The following is a 19,037-nucleotide window of genomic DNA, read 5'->3' as shown; positions in this document are numbered from 1 at the left end:
AGCCATCTCCCCCAAGGCCATCTGTTCTCTCACTACAAATCCCTGAGGGCAAATGCAGGTCTGGGAAAGGCATGATCTCCAGGGCAGTAGAGGAGGGTGGTTCCTGGGGACCAGACCCAATTGCAGAGTTGGAGAAGATCCTGGGGGTAGGCAGCCTCATAAGGAGAGCTACCTTGACACCCACTTAGAATTGAATTCTGGCTTAGCCAACAGACGTGGGGAGAGGGGTGGTTGGAGTGGATAGCTGGTGTTTGTCTAGTTTGTCTCAAGAACTTTCTTACGTTTTTGTAACAGTCACACTTATCTGTGAGAACATCTTGCAGGGAAGGAGTCTGAAGTTGGAAGCAGGGAGTGATTTGCCCACGGTCATTCAACCCACATAGGATAGAACTTGAATTTAAGCCTAGCTTCATCTGGTTTAATCGCCCATACGCTTCCTCTGCAGTCTGCTGCCTTCTACATACTTGAGGGGTGGGGGTCAAGAAGACGGTGACTGGTGGGAATGCTCAGTTGCTATGCTTGTCTTGTCTCTAAGAGACTCAGCCAGAGAAAAATAAGCCTTGCCAAGGTTACTTCCTACTCCAGTCTGTCTGTTGGAGAAAATTTGTATTTCAAACCCTAATAAATGAGAGGTGAAGGGAAACTGTATTGGAACCAGGGAAGGGGAGGCCTGAGAGTTCCCCCACTCAGACTCTGTTACTCTCGGCCCCCTTCACTAGTCCAGTAGCCTCTGGGCACCGGGCTCGGAGACATACACTGGTTTCGCCTTACATTCAGGTGAAAAATGAGGGCTTGAGAGAGGGAAGACTTATCAAGGCCACAGGTTGTGGACCAGGACTAGAAGCCAAGTCTCCTAACCTGTAATGGAGACTTTACTACTCGAGCCTTACTTTATTAAAGAAAAAAATCACCTGTTTGATAACCTGACTGCCCTAAGGAAGAGCAGTTACCTGTTAAGCAGTTGTTTTCCAGCAGAGTGTGTGGGTCACGGGTACCATCTTTTAGTGACCTCGTGCCCTTGCAGCAAGGACTCAAGCCATCTTAGCCCCGATGCCAGATTCCCTTCAATCCCCGGGTAGAGATTCATTCTCAGACTGCCTCCTCCCAAGAAAAGCAGCAAAATCCTGAAAGTTGTATCAAGTAAGTGCTTAGAACAATTGGAGGCTTTATCCTTGCCAAACCCAATAAAAATCAGGTTGAATCAAGAAAAGGGACAGGAATAGGGGAGCAGGGAACCCTGAGGGTGCTGGTTGACACCAAGATTCAGCAGAGAAGAATGGCTCTGTGACAGTGGGGTCATCACCCTTCCTCAACTGTGGTTCCTTTCAAGAGTTTCTAATGAAAACTTTAGACTCCCACCCTGAGAAAAGTTGATGTGTGCAAACACTGATGAACAAGACTCATCGTTCACCATCACCCTGCTGAAACTTGATTGTCCTCAGTTGAACCACTGTCCTAAAAAAAGATGGCAAGAATCAGACCCTTGTTGGATCCTGGGGTTTGAGTTGGACAGGCAAGGGTTCTTGAACTTTAATGTTGGTGAGGCAGTTCCCCCCAGAGATGCAGATCCAGCAAATGGGACTGGATGAGATCCAGGAATATGCATTTTACTTTTTTTTTTTTCCTAGAGAGGGAGGGAGAGAATCCCAAGCAGGCTCCACACCCAGCACGGAGCCCGACTTTGGGCTCAATCCCACTACCTGAGATACGACCTGAGCCAAAATCAAGAGTTAGATGCTTAGCCAACTGAGCCACCCAAGGTGCCCCCAGAAATCTGCATTTTAAACACACCAGCTCTGGGGTGCCTGGCTGGTTCGATCAGTAGAGAGTGCGACTCTTGATCTTGGCATTGTGAGTTCAAGCCCCACATTGAGTGTAGAGATTATGTAAAATCTTTAAAAATGGGGGGCCTGGGTGACTCCCACCGGTTAAGCATCCTACTGTAGATTTGGAGTCAGGTCATGATCTCAGGGTCATGAGATTAAGCACTGTGTCGGGCTCCACGCCGGGCGTGGAACCTGCTTAAGATTGTCTCTGCCTGGGGCGCCTGGGTGGCTCAGTTGTTAAGCATCTGCCTTGGGCTCAGGTCATGATCTCAGCGTTCTGAGACTGAGCCCCGCATCGGGCTCCCTGCTCAGCAGGAAGCCTGCTTCTCCCTCTCCCACTCCCCCTGCTTGTGTTCCCTCTCTCGCTGCCTGTCAAATAAATAAAATCTTTAAAAAAAAAAAAAATCCCTCTGCCTTTCCCCGCCCAGATAAATAAACAAACACCAATTCTGATGCAGGTTGCTGACTCCTCTAAGAAGAGCCTTGCATTGCCTATTTTTAGTTGGATCTGGAAGCTGAATAAACAGAAGAAAAGTTGAGGGAACACAACAGTGGTCCGCTAGTGTCCACTACGCTCTTGACAAGAGAAAGGACAAATGTGACTATGAGGAAGGGCATGTGGAGCAGTTGGGCACATTCATGGGGCTGCAAGTGGATGCTCGAAGGTGTACTATCTGTGCTTGTCACAGGATGGCCTGGGTGACAAGGAACTTGGGTCTGTATGGTTCTGACCACACCAGCCTACCAGAGGGGGCTGGACCAACTGCCCTTCCTCTATACCAACATCCCACTTCCCCATCCCTACTGACTTGTCTTGGGAGTTGGAGAGGTGCTTTTTTTTTTTTTCCATCTTGCCAAAACAATTCAGTGCTAATACTTCTTACCTAAGCGATCCAACTCCTCTTCCCGTTCTTTTCCTTTCTCCTGTCTCCCCCATCCTGTCCTGTCGAATTTGCAGAATCCCAGCATCTTTGTGCTAAGCATACATCAGAGGGATGGAACAGTGACAAGGAGACATGATGCCAGTGAGAAAACCCAGTTGTTGATGCCATTTCTGATTTTCAGTGGTGAGGTCTTGGGGATCAGGCCATGGCCTGGCCTGTAAAGCCATTGTTCTTGCCAAATGACCTAGTCAAGCTGGGCACAAAAAATATGAGTGAGAGTTAATGTCCCTCCAAAAAAGAGCATACCTTGTACCACCACACAACTTCAAAGTCAACTGTTTTTTAAGGGTCTTGATAGTCCTCTGGGGATGGAAGTGGGGAAGACTCACTGGCTTCCTGGCTTTCCCATAGTTCTCATTTTGTGAAGACAGTGTGCTAGAGAGCTGTCCTCAGCACTTACCTTGTCATCTCATGTAATTCTTGCAGCCCCACAGGGTTTGTATTGTTCATATTGTTACAGATGAAGATATTGAAGGTCAGATATCAAAAGTCACACAGATATAAAATGGCAGGACTGAGATATGAATTCAGAAATTTGAATTCATCCTGAATTCTGAGACTTGGTTCTGATGGGTGAAAACACGGCTCGGGCCTCACTTCTGAACATTCACTGTTTGAACAGAAGCAAAGCCAACCCCTCCCCCCTCTACAGCACCCACATACCCACCACCCTTACCAGAACAGAGAGGAGACCACAGGAGAGCAGGCAGCATTTCTCTCTGTACAGTTTTTACTTTTTTATTTTTTGATGTTGTTCAGATGAATGACACACTCAAGTTACAAAAATGGGGCCTTAAAAGAAGCACATTGTACAATGAACAAGCAGATTGGAGTTAAGAACACTGAAACGCTAACCCGCTACCACGAGAAGAGACAGGGAGGGGGTACAGGATGGGTAGGGAGGGGCTACCAACACAGGGGTCAGACAGAACTGAAAGTGGGGCTAACTTGCTGAGAACGGATGAAAGGCAGGTCTCCTCCAAGCCTTCTTGGTCTCCCTTGCCCGCTACTTGCCACCTCCTCCCCTCCCCATTCCAACCTGGTCATCTGAAGGACTGGGTGGGAGATACCCACCCCAGATGGGGCTGAGCCACTCAGATCTTTATAAGGTGGGTGGTCATCTTGCCCTAATGCAGGCTTGGATTTAGGAGGTGAGGGTGGCAGCAGTGGGATAGGAAGCCAGAAAGGAGCTAGCAGAGAGGAGTTGATCCAAGATCAGGCCCCTGCTTTAACCCCAAAGACTCCTTGCCCCTTCCCCACCCCATCCAAAGGCCCTCTCTGCAAGTGGAGAGAGGCCCCCAGTCACCCTGCAATTATGTAAATAAATAAATACTGAGCCCCTGGGCTTGGAGGACAGGCTGGGTGAGGGGCAGCAGGGATAGAGGAAAGGAAGGGGAGGCAGAAGGGAGGGGTCACAGACATAGTAAATAGTTGTCTCCGTCCCAGCAACACTTCTCTAGATTTTTCTCTCCTTTTTGTGTTTGTTTAACAAGGAGCGAACATTTCAAGGACAAATACTTAAAAATATACATTATTTTTTCTTCTTTTTCGCCTTTGTCATCGTCATCTTGCTTTGGAGACTGCTGAGGTCAAAGTTCAAACCGCATGAAGGAACTGCGGCTTGGAGTTTTTGTGTATTTTTTTAATTTTTATTTTTTAATTTTTTTCACTTTTTTTTCCAACGTATAAAAAGGTAGCGGAGTTGTCTGTGGGTTTTTTTTTTTTTAATGGTTAAATCTTTGGTTTGTTTCTTTTTTCTCTTGGAGGCCTTTATCTCTCGCACTTGCCTTTCCCACTCGGAGGCCAGTGGGGGCCCGCGTGTCTCAATCTCGCTCAGTCGGTCTCACTCTCTCTCTCACTCAGTTTCCCCTACCCTGGGCTAAAGGGAGAGAGAGGCACCCTGGGATTTGGGTAGGCAAGGAAATTAGTCAGGTCATCACCTACAAGGCTAATCCCTTAGCCCATCTGCCCAGGGTGGAGGGCTTAGAGACCCTCTCTTAGCCTTCCCCAGGGAGGAGATGTGCGGGGCGGGGGGGCCTCATACCCTTCCCTCCCCTCCTGATCTTAGCCCCAACTCCTAAAGAGCTTGGGTTCCCCATCTCCATCCACTCCCACTTATCCCCCCAGACCCTCCCTCCCACTTCCAGCCCCGACCTACCATCCCAGAAGAGAACAGAGAGGTGTTTTAGTTACTGGCATTTTTTTTTTTTTTTTGGCACAAAAGGCCCACCATTAGGGTAGACCCCGTACTCTGTCCCTCCCTCAAGTAGGAGGTCAGGGTTGGGGAGAAGAGAAATTCAGAAGGCTCCCCCTTCCTCCAATTCACTCATCTTCCTCTTTTTCTATCCCAGGCCACTGGCCCCCCACCTCAGACATCTCACCTAGCCCAGAGCCTAGCTTGGGGTCTCCCTCCCCAACTCCCACATAAATTCCCCCAGTCCCCCAACTCTCTCGCTCACACACAGACACACGGACACAGGCTCTGTACAGACCACAAAATAAAAACGATGAGATAGTTTTGTTTCCCGGAGTCGAGACAGGGGATACTGGAGTGGAAGGGGCAGGGCGGGGTGGGGGGCATGAATTCCCCCATCACCTTCCCAACCCTGGCTCCCTCCAGCCCCCCAGCCCCTTGCCCTGGCTGGCCCCCAGCCAACGATATTTGGTTTCCTTTTTTTAACATTAAAGTTCTATGAGGTATTTGGTGCCTTATCTCGAGTCCTCGGGGGAGGGGGGCCCAGGGGGGAGACCTGGGGCACACTTGCCCCTCCCTCCCTCCCACCCCCTTCCCAATATTTGGTTTCACAGCTGTAGTTAAAGCTTGGGATTTGGTTATTTTTCCCCTCCCAGGAATTTCCTTTTTTTTCTTGTTTTTCTTTTCCCAGTTATGGGGGTTGGATGGGGAGGGTCCCCCCCATCCCCGGCTGCACGGGGGTCCCTCCACCAATGTCAGGGCATCGGCCCCATCCCTGCCCCTGCTTCCTCCTCTCCTCTCTGTCCCACTCCCCCCACACCAGGGCGCGGGGTGCGGGAGAGGTCCCGGGTGGCAGGACTTGATGGGAAGGAAGCAGGATGAAGTGGGTGGTGGTGAGTCCTGGATTTTCTTTCCTTTTTTTTCTTTTTTTTTCCTTTTTTTTTTTGTTTTTTTTGTTTTTTTGGGTTTTTTTTGTTTGTTTGTTTGTTTTTTGGTGGGGTTTTTTTTTTGTTTTGTTTTTTGGGGGTTTTTTTGGTTTTTTTTTATTTTTTTGTTTTTTTGTTTTTGTTTTTGGTCTAGAATCATAGTTTTTGAGTCATCTCCACCATGCCTTCCATGCTGCCTGTCTTCTCGGAGGGGTATTTGGTCGTAATTCCTTTCACTTTGCTCTGCTCAAATGTCCTTCCTATCTGTTCAGGAGCCCTTGGCCCCCTCTCCACCCTTGGGCTGGGGCCCAGGCTTTCTCGCCAGTCCCTTCTCTTCAGGAAATAAAAATGGACAAACTCAGAGGTAGGGTAAGGGCAGGGAGTCGGTTCAGCGGAGATGCTTACATTCTGGCGAGGACGGGTCGACGGCATGCCAGGCCCCATCGGTGCCAGGGCGGGAGGGGCGGCCACACAGCTGCCCAGACAAGGCACCCGGAGACCCCCAAAACAGCCGAGTCTCTGCTGTCTCCGTGGCCCAGCCCAACAGTTTCATTTCCCGGGTGGGAGAAGGGAGACAAGAAAGAAAGAGAACGCTGAGCCCTTGGGGGGACCCAGGGCGGCGGCTGCCTCTCCTCGCAGTGTCCAGCAGCACGGCTTGGCGCTGGCTCGGGACTCCAGGCTGCTCCGCCCAGCGGGGCCAGGTCTCTAATTTCAATGGCTCGCGTCCTTCACAGCAACACTTTGGTTTGAGGAGAGACACAGAAAGATGGGAGACTGAGAGGGGCGAGAGAAGAGCGAAGGATGGGGGAGAGGGAGAAGTAGAGAGAGAACAGACTGAAGAGAACAGAAAAAGAAATCAAAGGAGGAATCAAACCACCCGAAAGTTTTTTCGTTTTCCTTCGTCCATTCTTTTTGCTTTCTTATTCCTTGTTTCCTGTTTCTTTTTTTTTTTTTAAAGCTTTTTCAGTGGATTGGGGGGCAGGGAGCTTGGGGCTCTTCACCCCTGTCCCTGAACCCCTCAGCCCTGCCCACCCGCTTCCATCCGCCCTGGCTGAGGGACAGGCCCTGCCCCAGCCTCCCCCTCCGGCTTTCCCGAAGACGACGTCCATGAGGTATTTGTGAAGAGAAAGAAGCGTCTGTCCTTCCATCTGCCTTGGGGACCAAGGGCCTGGACCACAGGCGCAGAGGCTTGGCTCCACCTCGCGGCTCCTTCTTATTCTTGAAGAGTCCTGTCTTCTTTCCCTTAAATATATATATATCTATAAATTCTTTTTTTTTCTAGTTTTAATTTATTGTTTGTTTGGTTTTTTTTTTGTTTGTTTGTTTTTTGTGTTTTGTTTTGTTTTGGTTTTTTTTGGTTCAAAACTTTGTTGGCCTCCACAATAGCAGGAGGGCAGAGTGGCTCCCAGCGGCATCTCTCCTCTGTCCGTTGAGACGGGTCCAGGGCTGGGCAAACACGGGGTCCAGCCAAGCCTCAAGGGAGATCTTGTGGGAGTGGTGGCCACCACAGCGCCCTCTCGGATGGGGACCACAGGTCATGGCACTGTCCCCGCCACATGGACCCTGATGGGGATGCCACCTCGAGGAACCCCACCACTGGGGTGCATGCGTGTGTACATGTGTTGGGGGGGAGAGGAAGAGGCATCTGCCAGTATCAGAGGGGCACAGGGTGGGAAGAGCGAGGTGAGTTCTCTTTTTGGTTTCTGGTCAATGTCAAAGAACGTGAAGGATCCCACGGATAGGCACTGGAATATGAATTTTTTTTTTCAGGGAAACTGACAGACGAGGATGGGAAAAAAAGACAACTTGAATGCCCTCACCTCATCCCTCTTGCCGAAAACTTCCACCTTCCCCTGGGCCGGGGAAGGGGGTGGATTCCAGAGCAGAGGAGGGTGACGGGGTTGGGGGGGGGGCATGTGAGAGCTAGAACTTCGCAAAACGGCCTAGCCCACCCTTCAAAGGGAAAAGAGGGAGGTACGAGGGGTGAAAAGTCATCCCAGGCCTGCCCCTGCTCTCTCCCCTGGCTGGGGGAAGGAGGAGGTTAAAGCAACACCCCCTGCCCAGGTGGGGAGAGCCGGGGGCCAAGGGAGAGGGGGACACATGGTAGGGACACATTCTGTTGAGCGCAACGCTAAAAATTCTGTACATCCTTTGGATGAAGCTACTGAATATTTGGTGTAAGGTTGTTCAGGCCCCTTCTCTTTCACCTTCTGGAAAAGAACATTTGGCGAGTGGTTCTGAGCCCACCCCGTCGGCCCCAGGCTGTGCCCTGTCTTCGCTGGCCCAGGGCTGGGGGCTGGGGCTGGAGGCTGGCACATTCTCTTTTGCCTTCTCTGGCCCCCACTGGGGGAGGCAAGGTTGGGGGTTGGCCCCCCAGCCAGGGGCTCGGCGAGAGGTCCGCCCTGCCGAGGCTTCTCTGCCCCTGGCTGGGGTTCTTATTTGGTGTCGTAGCGGTGAGGGTGAGCACGCTGAGGTCTGGCTCGCAACTGGTTTTTGGTTTGGTTTTGTGGGGGATTTTTTTTTGTTTTTGGTTTTTGTTTGTTTTTCACCTCTGGTTCCTTTGGGGCAGCTGGTTTCTGTTGTGATTATTTTTGGTTTCTTTTTGTTGGTTGGTTTCTTTCGTTTTCTTTTCTTTCTTTCTTTCTTTCTTCTTTTTGTTTTTTGTATTGTTTTTTTGGTTAGTTGGGGTTTTGTTTTGTTTTTTTTTGGTCTTTCCTCCCTTGTCACTCCGGCTCCGAGGACCCTCTGCGCCACCACCGCTGACCTCCTCGCCCTCTTCCCAGGCGGGGGGGGACTGAGGTGGGGATCAGAGGAGTAGGAGGGGAGGCAAGGTGGGCCCTCACTCGGGCTTGGACCCTGCCTCGGGCCCCCCAGGGCCTCCAGGGGTCTGTGCTGCCGCCTCACTGCAAGTGGAGGACGAGGACGAGGATGAGGAGGAGGACGAGGAGAGGCCCGGAGACTTGCTGGAGATGGAGGCCGCCACAGCCGCAGCAGCTGCCGAGACCAGGCCCACGCCAGGCGGGGCGCTGAGCAGGGGCAGCCCAGCGTGGTTCAAGAAGAGTGGTGAGGTCACCAGGCCGGGGCTCCCCGGGGCCGCGCCAGCCGCCCCCAGCACCAGGTTCCCGCTGCCGTCAAGGCTGGTAAGGGGCAGGGTTCCACCAGAGGCCAGGGCTGGTGGGGAGAGAGAGAGGCTGGGCTGGGGGTGCCTTCCAGCATCCTGCCCGCAGGTGCCCTCTGTCTTCCCATCTGCCCCACTGACCCCCATCAGCACCCCTCACACCTTCCCCAAAGGTGAGATGGGTATGAAGAGGCGAGCGATGCAATGAGCAGGGGCAGGATGGCATGGCTGGAGCAGCAATGGGGGGAGGCTCGAGGCCCCAGGGGGCCAGGCTGGTGGCGATGGGAGTGACATGAGGCAGCACGCACCTTGGATAGTGGCCAAAGGGTTGTTGCTCATGAGGGCTGGACTCAGCCCGGAGCTCAACCCCACCATTGTGCTTCTGCAAGAGGCAAAGCAGAGGCGTTAGCAGGGGCAAGGACCCACCGGCGGCAGAACTAGGGTGCGGCTCCCACCCGGGAAGCAGCAAAGACCCTGCTTCTCTCCCCACAGCCTCCCTAACTGCAGCTGTCCACTTACCCCGTGCTGGGGTTCAGGCCCGACAAGCCGATAGCCGAGTGGCTGCCTTGAGGGCTGGGATTTGTGCTGTTGGTGGTGGCCGGGGGTGGGGGAGTGACAGAGGGGATGGAATTGAGGGGGGGCGCGGCCCCGCCCCCGCCCCCACCCCCTCCGGCTGTCCGGCTGGGGTGGAGCGTCCCCACAGCTGAGGATAAGGTAGTAACTGCCAGAGAGAGACAGAGAAACGGAGACTTCAGCTTCCACTCGTCCTCCACCGAGGAACCCGGGGTCCACGTCTGCTCGCCTTCCCGCCCAGCACGAGCCCTGCGGCATCTCCCCCGGAGGAACAGACTTAGGCCTCCCGCCCGCTCATTCCACAGCCGCGGTGACAGCGATCACAATAATCGCAGTGTGAGCAGCTGCCACCCACGGAGCCAAGCCCTGTGCCCGGGTGCACTCACACGGCGTGAACCCCGCCCTGAGCCTCCCTGCCAGGCGCCCAGAAGACTACACCCTGTGGCTCCCTCTAGGGGCCAGGCAGGGGGTTGCAGCTGTGCGCGCCGAGGGGGACAGGGCTCAGAGCCCACACTCGGGCCAGACCGCCAGACAGCCAAGGGCAGCAATTTCCTGGCTGTTCCGTTCCATCTGTGCCCTTGGGCGAGTGCCTTCACCTCTCTGGTCTTCAGTTCCCTAATCTGGAAAATGGGGATAATAATAGAACCTACTTCATAAAATGAGTGTGAGAATGAAATAAGTCAATATTCTTTATAGAGAGTTTAGACAGTGCCAGGCACACCCTTATAACTTTATAAACTTCCACTTATTATCTCTTAATCTGAGAAAAATCAGTATGATGTTTGTTTTCTATTCTTTTCTTTTCTTTTTTAGTTTAAGTAATCTCTACACCCAACATAGGGCTCAAACTCACAACCCCAAGATCAGGAGCTGAATATACTCCACCGACTGAGCCAGCCAGGCTCCAGTTTTTTATTATTCTTATATATGGTGTTACACAGGCCTTGTCCCAGGAAGGGAGCAAGGGTACAAAGAGTGTGTGTGTGGCGGGGACGTACACAGACATACACACTCTTGTATGTATATATTCATGTATATAGCTTTTGTATGTATTATACATTCACAATAATTTTATAAAACCTGAGGCTCAGAGAGGTAAAGTCACTCCTGGAACTCACACAGTTTATAAAAGCCAGGACCAGAACCTGGGTACACATCACATCAAGTTTTAGCAAAGCCCATGCTTTTCTCATAGGAAATCGTACAGCAGATGAGAGCCGAGCTGCTCTAGCAGGGAGGGGTGAGGCTGCCCTCTCCCCTTTGTGCCCACTGCCTCCCTTATCCCCAGGCTCAGCCTTGAGGCCCACAGATGCCTTGAGCCGCTAGAGAACTTGGGGCCTGTACTGGGTCCTCCCAACGCCCCCTCATGGGCTCCTGCCCACCCTGACCTGTTGTGCTCAGACTGCTGGAAGCTTGGGACAATGGCAAGGTCCCAGCGCCCCCTTGGGGTGTGACCTGGGGAGAGAAGAAAGAAGGCATGGTGAGGCCATTGTTTCCCAGCAGCCCCCATGACACTCCCTGTGAGTAAGACCCCCATTCATCTGCCCTCAGACTGAGGGGAGAAGGGGCTTTGGGCACAATGCTATGCTTGTGTTACGCTAGGTTCTTTCCATCATATCTACCTTAACATTTACCCGAAGTGATCCTGAGCACAAGCGGGAAGAAATGATTCCCAATTGAGAGTGTTCCCTCACCTCTCCTCTGACACCGTCCAGTTGCAGGTCTAAAGAGTGTGTATGTGGGAGGGTGGTTATGATGATACGGATGTCTCTGCATCAGACTGTCAGGATGTCCTATTGTTTATTTTCTGGGACCACCCACCAGCCTCCTTCTTGGCCTCCCTGCCTCCAGTCTCATCCTTTCATCAGCTCCAGAAGCCTCACTCTTAATGTGACCCTGTCCCTCCCCAGCTCAGAATTCCTCCTTAGCTCCTCAGTGCCCGTGGTTCACGTTCAATCTCCTCAGCGTGTTACTTGAGAGTCTGGTCCCTGCCCAGCCCCTACCCTCACGCTCATTCATATACATTCCTGCTCCAACCACATTAAATTGCACTGGAGTTCCTCCAGTTGGGCTCAGCACACTATGGCTTCTAGGCCTTTGTGCACGGCAGTCCCTTTGCCTACACTTTAAGTGACTGGCCACCTCTCTCTCGTCCTTTAGAACTCAGCTTATGTGGTCTCTTCTTCCTCCATACCAGGGGGGTGGGGGACCCCTCTCTGTCACATCACAGCCTCTTTCTACATGAGATGCAATAAAGGGGTGTCCCAGTGTATCTGATCCTGAGTGGGTCTGCGTGCAGCTGTGAGCCTGAATGTATACCCAGGGATGGAATGCTGTCCCTGCCTGTGTCTGTGTGTCCCTGCATCTATACGTGTGGTTGTGAACTGTGTGTGTGTATGTGTGGGGGGGTACCTCCATCCCCTATCTGGGATCTATCCCCATGTGGCCATGCCCTGTGAGAACTATTTTTGTCTCTGTTGGTGTGTGTCTGTGGGTGCTTGTATCCCCCACATAAGACCACAGTTCCCTGGAAACTGCATCCCTGTGTGACTATGCTCCACCCATGTGACAGCCTGTCCCCAAGGGTGAGAATCCCAGCCCCTGTGCTAGGCACTGTGGACAACCAAGTAGCCTGTGTTCACAGAGGTGCCTGCCTAGGGTTGGGGTGTTGCCAGAGCTTTATGCCCCCCAGCCCCCAGAGCAGCTCTTGGTACCAGATGGGGGCTGTAGCTGGCCGGCTTCCCGGGGCTGGGTAACATGGGGGCTGCGCTGCAGGGGTTGATGCGTTTTTCCTTCTGGCGCCGGTTGCAGAACCAGACGCGGATCACTTCCTTCTCCATGTGCAGCTGCTCTGCGATCAGCAGGATCTCCTCTGAGGTAGGCTTCTGGTTCTGCGGGCAGAGGGCAGGTGAACCCCAGGTCCACCCTGACCCCCTAGCCCAGCCCTCAGGGCCGCCCAGGAAGCCAGGCCTCACCGCTAGAAAACTCTTCTCTAAGGCGAAGCGGACGTTTGTTTCGATGCTGGTCCTCTTCTTGCGTCTCCGGCCGGGGAGCCCGTCGAAGCCCAGGCTGGGGCTGCTCAGCTGGTTGGGGCTGGGCAGGCTTGAGTCCACAGACATAGTCTCTGCGCCCGAGAGGAGACGGTGGGAGGGGGGGCATGAGAGGGCGCCTCCGGGCCCACCACCCTCCGCCCGCCCTGGGAGCCTCAGCCCAGTCCCACCTGCGTCATTGAGCCACTTCTCCAGGAGGGGCTTGAGTTTGCACATGTTCTTGAAGCTCAGGTTGAGGGCCTCGAAACGCGAGATGGTCGTCTGGCTAAAGTCGTTGCCGTAGAGCTTGCCCATGGCCAGGCCCACGTCACCCTGGCCCAGTGGGGTGGGAATGGAGCGGCGATCAGGGCCCCGCCTTCCGCCACGGGCTCACCCCGGTCCACCCGCTGGCCACACCCCTGACCCCACCCACCAGCCGGCTGTGGCCTCTGCCCCGCCCACCACCTGACCACGCCCACTTCCCCGGGTGTCTAGGAGAGGGAGCCCGCTCCCCGCCCACCACCTGGCCAGGTGGCTTCACCTCACGCCCACAGCCCGTGCTGCCGGGTGGCCCCAGACCTGTGTGAAGCCCAGCTTGATGCGGCGTTGCTTGAAGGTGCGGGCGAACTGCTCCAGCTCCTCCAGGTCACTGGGCTCCTCGGGGTGGGATGGTGGCTCCAAGCATTTGGGGGGCTGCGGGTGCGAGAGGTGCGGGTCGGGCAGCGTGGGGCGGGTCACGGCCTGGTAGGGTGGGCAGGGGTGGGTGGGGTGCAGGACCGAGGACCAGGATGGGGCTCAGCAATGGCTGCGCAGTTCCCCCTCCCCCCTTCCCCCTTCCCTCCCTGCCTTCCAGCCTTTTCCTGCAGGCTCTCCTCTACCTGTCCCCAGGCGGCTGATGCACACTCATTGTCAATCCCCATCAAGGGGACACTATGCTGCACCATAGGGTCCTCTCTCTGCTCCAACTCTCTCTCTGCACTTTCCCTCCCAGCCTGCAAACTCCCAGAAGGAGCAGCCAGCTCCTTTTAACCAAGGGCTTTTTCCCTGAAGCTGGGGACCATGGTTTTATCCTTCTCTCAGGCAGGGAATCAATGACTGGCTCTGCTACTGAATTGTTGGGTAACTCAGGCAAGTTTCTTAATCACCCTGGGCCTCAGTTTTCCCCTCTGCAGAATGGAAATGACCATGTCTGCTCTGCTGACCCCGTGGGGTTGATGGGAGTATCTGGTTAAAGGTTGCAAATAAAGTGAAAGCATTTTAAAAAGTAGATGGAGAGGGTGACTGGGAGATTTACAAAGAAGCAACAGCTCTCTCTGGAATGCTTCATTTCCCTAAAAATATTTGAAACAGGTGGTGAGTGCGGCCACGTTGCCTACACAAGTCCTGGATCCATTATCCAAAGGCTAGGGCCAGACATGTTTTGGAATTCAGAAATTTTGCAGATTTTAGAAAGCCAACACGGGCGCACATATAAACAATGTGCCTCCCCCATCAGGGTCAAGGCATCACCCCATAATTAAACACATTAACAGCTCTCAGCAAAGCACAAATATCACACAGGAGGGAGAAAGGAAAGTCATACTCTTTGCCTTAGGTCAAGACAGGTTTTGCAGCCAAATGACTTCTGGTCTCACATTACAAAAACAACTTGGTTTTCCAAGTATTTTGGATTTCAGAATTCAGCTCAGCCCTGTATTAGTCTAAACTTTTTGGGTTTTCTGAAATAGTTCACATTTTTTTGAAAGGGCTCTTAAAAAAAAAGTGGGTACGGGGCGCCTGGGTGGCACAGCGGTTAAGCGTCTGCCTTCGGCTCAGGGCGTGATCCCAGCGTTGTGGGATTGAGCCCCACATCAGGCTCCTCCGCTATGAGCCTGCTCCTTCCTCTCCCACTCCCCCTGCTTGTGTTCCCTCTCTCGCTGGCTGTCTCTATCTCTGTCGAATAAATAAATAAAATCTTTTTAAAAAAAAAGTGGGTAGGAGGGAACATTGAAATCCATAAAGAATCATGAAAGATTATTATTAAAGTCTAGAACCCAGTCAGCAAACTGGAAGAAAGGCCAGGCCACAACCTATAGGTTTTTTGTGTGCTTATGCACATGTGCATTTTAGGGCAGCGGGTGTCAGATCAAAATCATCAGTTTCTCAAAAGAGTCCATGTGTCTGAAAGTGTTAAAAGCCCCTGGCCTGGCTGATTCCCCTCACTCTATAGAGGAAGAAGCTGACCCAGACAGGGGGAGCCGATTGCCTAAGGTTCCACAGCAAATCAGCGGCAGAGCAGGGCCGGTCCCCAGGTGGAAATGGGGAGGGTCAAAGGGAAAGGAGACCCTCAAGCTCCCACCCCCCTTCACCCAGCCTGGTAGACTCGGTGGACATTCTCACCTGTGTGGGCAGCCCGGCCCGGGGCTGGGAGGTCAGAAGAGCTCCCTGGGTTTGCTGAGGTAGCTGGAAGAGATTTGGTGTCGGTAGCAGGCCTGGAGAGACAGGGGGATTGAACAGGGTGAGGGGGGAGGGAGAGTTCTGTGGAAGCATTGCCGGGAAGGGGATGCCGTCGGGGTGGGGCCTTACCTGGCTGACTCTGCTGGGCCTGTGGCAGCAGGAACTGAGCAGGTGGCTGTAGGTGGTGGCCCGGCACAAGCACCAGCTGCTGAAGCTGGAGGAGCTGTTGTATGTCCTGGCGGGGGGTGGGGGGGATGGACAGAAAGACAGCCTGAGTCCTGGCCCAGCTCCCTCTGTATCGCTTGAGCCCTGAGGGGTTCCACAGGGTGGGCCTCGAGGATGGAGCACGGTCTCTGAATGGCGTCCATGAGCTAAGGGCCCCCAGGAGGCTTCTTCCACATCCGGGCTACCAGACTGTCCTATCTGGGCTGTCCCAGGAGGGCTCGCTCTTGCTTTACCTTCTCTTTCTTGAAGAAATATTTGCCTTGTCTTACATTCCCACAGAACAAACAGTATCGTTTAAAAATGTAAATCAGACCAAGTCTTCCCTTCTCTTAAAACACTCGAGGCAAACGATAAGCATGTCTGGAATTAGCTTTAAAATACTCCAGGGGCGCCTGGGTGGTGCAGTCATTAAGCGTCTGCCTTCGGCTCAGGGCGTGATCCCAGCGTTCTGGGATCGAGCCCCACATCAGGGCTCCTCCTCTAGGAGCCTGCATCTTCCTCTCCCACTCCCCCTGCTTGTGTTCCCTCTCTCGCTGGCTGTCTCTGTCAAATAAATAAATAAAATCTTTAAAATAAAATAAAATACTCCAGCACAGTAAATTGGTTCAACCACTTTGGAAAACTCTTTGGCACTGTTATGGTTTGAATTGTGTCTGCCCCTCAAAAGATATGTAGGAATCCCTCCCCCCCAGAACCCCGGAGGGTGGCCTTATTTGGATATAGGGTCCTAATCCAATATGACGGGTGTCCATTTAGTGAGGGGGAATTTGGACACAGAAACAAATGTTCAGAGGGAAGGCACTGTGAAGAGACCCAGAGAGAAGATGCCCAACCCTGACGACACACTGGCTTTGGACCTAAAGCCTTGCAGAACTGTGAAAGAATACATTTCTGTTGTTTAAGACAGCCAGTTCATGGTTGGTTGTTACGGCAGCTCTAGAAAACAAAAACAGGCACTATTTACTAAAGCCGAACATATGCCTGCCTCAGGACGCAGCAGTTCCTCGCCTGGGTGTTAGCCACTGTAAGTGTGTACATGTGTTCACCAAAAGACATGTACCAGAATGTTCACGCAGAACCATCTGTAATAGCCCAAACCCAAAGAAAGCCCAGGTACCCATCAAGAATCGAAATGGGTGAGTAAACTGATTCACTGGAATGCTACAGCAATGAGAAGGGGCAGTCCACAATCTGTAATGACACACAACAAAGTAAACTTCCCAGACATGACACATGGAAGAAGCAAGACACGATAGAGAGCATCCTATATGGTTCCATTGGCATTTGGGGAAGGAGAGGCTAGAAGGATCCCAGAGGTGCCTGGGGAGCTGGCCATATTCAGTTTTTGATCTAGTTGCTGGTTACATGAGTATGCTTGGTTTGTGAGTGTCACTGATCTGTATATTTATGAATTGTGCACTTTTCAGTATTTGTTCTACTTCAATGAAAATATTTTTTTTTAAGGGAAATGAGGCAGGGACAGAGGGAGAGGGAAAAAAAAAATCCAGCCTTTCCACCAAAACAAAGTGAGGGGTAGAGATGAAACAGGATTGGCAAAAGGTTGATAGCTTCTGAGCTGGGTGAAGGCACATATGGTTCCTTATGTCATACTCTCCACTTTTAGGTTTGAACATTTCTAAAAGAAAAAGCAAAACCCCCTTACACACACACACACTCACTCCAATGGCTTCTCGTAGCCACAATAATACAATCAAAACTCCTCACCTGATCTCTAAGGTCCTTTATACTGAAGCCCATGCTAGTCTTCCTGACCTGTACTCCTACCTCAGGGCCTTTGCACATGCTGTTCCCTCTGCCAAGCAGTTCTAGCTCTTATACTCCTGCCAAGGCCCTTCTTGTCACTCAGGTCTTCACGTAAAATCACCTTTTCAGGGGCACCTGGGTGGCTCAGTCAGTTAAGTGTCCAACTCTTGATTTCCGCTCAGGTCATGATCTCAGGGTCATGAGATCGAGCCCTGTGTCAGGCTCTCTGCTGGTCATGAAGCCTGCTTAAGATTCTCTCCCTCTCCCTCTGCCCCTTCCACTCATGCTCTCTCCCTCTAAAATAAATAAATAGGAACGCCTGGGTGGCTCAGTCGGTTAAGCGCCTGCTTTCAGCTCAGGTCATGATCTCAGGGTCCTGGGATCAAGCCCCGCATTGGGCTTTCTGCTCAGTGAGGAGTCTGCTTCTCCCTCTCCCTCTGTGTTCTCTCTCTCTCTCAAATAAACAAGCAAAATCTTTAAAAATAAATAGAAAACTAAGTAAATAAATAAATAAACAAATCCTTTAAAAAAGATTCTCTCTCTCCCTCTGTCTCTACTCCTCAGACACTCACACTCTCTCTCTTGAAAAAAAAAAAATCACCTCTTCAGAGATGCCGTCCTTGACCATCTCATCTAAAGCAGCCACCACCATCCCTCCCTTTGTTATCTCCACTTCACCTCCTCTGTAAGTCTTCTCACTATCTCAAGGTGTCTCTCTTTCCATGTCCCCTTTCACAGTGCATCTCCCTCACTGGTATGTCAGCTCCACCATGAGAGTGTGATCTTGATGGTTTTGGTCATTACTATAATCTCAGCATCTAGAACAGGATCTGGCACCCAGTAAGTGCTCCACATATATTTGTTGAATGAACCCACACTGATGCTTCATAATTTACTCAGCAACTTTTATGTACAGTGGAAAGTTATGTTACTTAGAGTGACATTCTTTTTCTTTCTGGGAAATTGAGGGGGATGACACATGCCCCTCAATTCCTCCCAATGCTATCATTATTCCAAAGACCAATTTAATGTCATAGGAAGTGAACAAGCTGAGGAAAAACATAAGCAACTTGACACAAAGGGTTCATTTCTTTAACATATAAAGAGTGATTACAGATCAATAAGAGAAAAACTAACAATCCAATAGTAATCTGGCCACCATAGGTCTGGTGACTGCCCGGCAAAGGAAATACAAACAGCTCTGAATGAAAAAACATTCAGACTCATTCACAATAAGATAAACACAGTTACAACTGCACTGAGATACTATTTCTACCTATCTGATGGCCAAAGATAACAGCAGTGCGTAACACGCTGTGTTGGGACATATGCAGAAACACACACTCTTGCACATCACTGGTGAGAAGATAATTTGGCAATATCTATCAGAATTACAAAGGCAGGGCAGAAGACATGAACAGACATTTCTCCAAAGAAGGCATACAAATAGCTAACGGACACATGAAAAAATGCTCAACATCACTCGGCATCAGGGAAATACAAAAGAAAACCACAATGAGATGCCACCTCACACTAGTCAGAATGGCTAAAATTAACAAGTCAGGAAATGACAGATGTTGGCAAGGACACAGAGAAAGGGGAACCCTCTTACACTATTGGTGGGAATGCAAACTGGTATGGCCACTCTGGGAAATAGTATGGAGGTTCCTCAAAAAGTTGAAACTAGAGCTACCCTATGACCCAGCAATTGCACTACTGCGTATTTACAAAGATACAAACATAGTTGATCCAAAGCGGCAGCTACACCCCAATGTTTATAGCACCGATGTCCACAATAGCCAAACTATGGAAAGAGCCCACATGTCCATCAAGAGATAAATGGATAAAGAAGATGTGGTCTCTGTGTGTGTGTGTGTGTGTGTGTAATTGTGTGTGTGTGAATATTACATAGCCATCAAAAAGATGAAATCTTGCCATTTGCAATGACGTGGATGGAACTAAAGGGTATTATGCTAAGCGATATAAGTCAATCAGAGAAAGA

General features: G+C 51.6%; 1 protein-coding gene across 15 annotated transcripts in view; it reads right to left on the bottom strand.

The window, feature by feature from the left end:
- Positions 1-4,422: 4,422 nt before the first annotated feature.
- POU2F2 (POU class 2 homeobox 2) overlaps positions 4,423-19,037 on the bottom strand; it is a 77,393-nt gene continuing 62,778 nt past the window's right edge. For 7 of the 15 annotated variants that reach the window (XM_034638858.1, XM_034638853.1, XM_034638860.1 and 4 more), the window contains 10 exons: positions 15,176-15,281; positions 14,990-15,081; positions 13,190-13,351; positions 12,802-12,943; positions 12,557-12,705; positions 12,296-12,472; positions 10,970-11,036; positions 9,528-9,729; positions 9,317-9,390; positions 4,423-9,061 (listed from right to left, as the gene is read on the bottom strand). In XM_034638858.1, the coding sequence (XP_034494749.1) occupies positions 8,730-9,061; positions 9,317-9,390; positions 9,528-9,729; positions 10,970-11,036; positions 12,296-12,472; positions 12,557-12,705; positions 12,802-12,943; positions 13,190-13,351; positions 14,990-15,081; positions 15,176-15,281 (1,503 nt within the window). In that variant the 3' untranslated portion in view covers positions 4,423-8,729. The remainder of the gene's footprint in view (positions 9,062-9,316; positions 9,391-9,527; positions 9,730-10,969; positions 11,037-12,295; positions 12,473-12,556; positions 12,706-12,801; positions 12,944-13,189; positions 13,352-14,989; positions 15,082-15,175; positions 15,282-19,037) is intronic. The other 8 variants (XM_034638855.1, XM_034638861.1, XM_011230707.3 and 5 more) reach the window with 3 other exon arrangements.

Source organism: Ailuropoda melanoleuca, chromosome 12 (assembly GCF_002007445.2).
Source record: "Ailuropoda melanoleuca isolate Jingjing chromosome 12, ASM200744v2, whole genome shotgun sequence".
Taxonomy (NCBI): domain Eukaryota; kingdom Metazoa; phylum Chordata; class Mammalia; order Carnivora; family Ursidae; genus Ailuropoda; species Ailuropoda melanoleuca.
The sequence above is the reverse complement of the archived record's forward strand: the minus strand, read 5'-3'. Positions and strand labels throughout refer to the sequence as shown.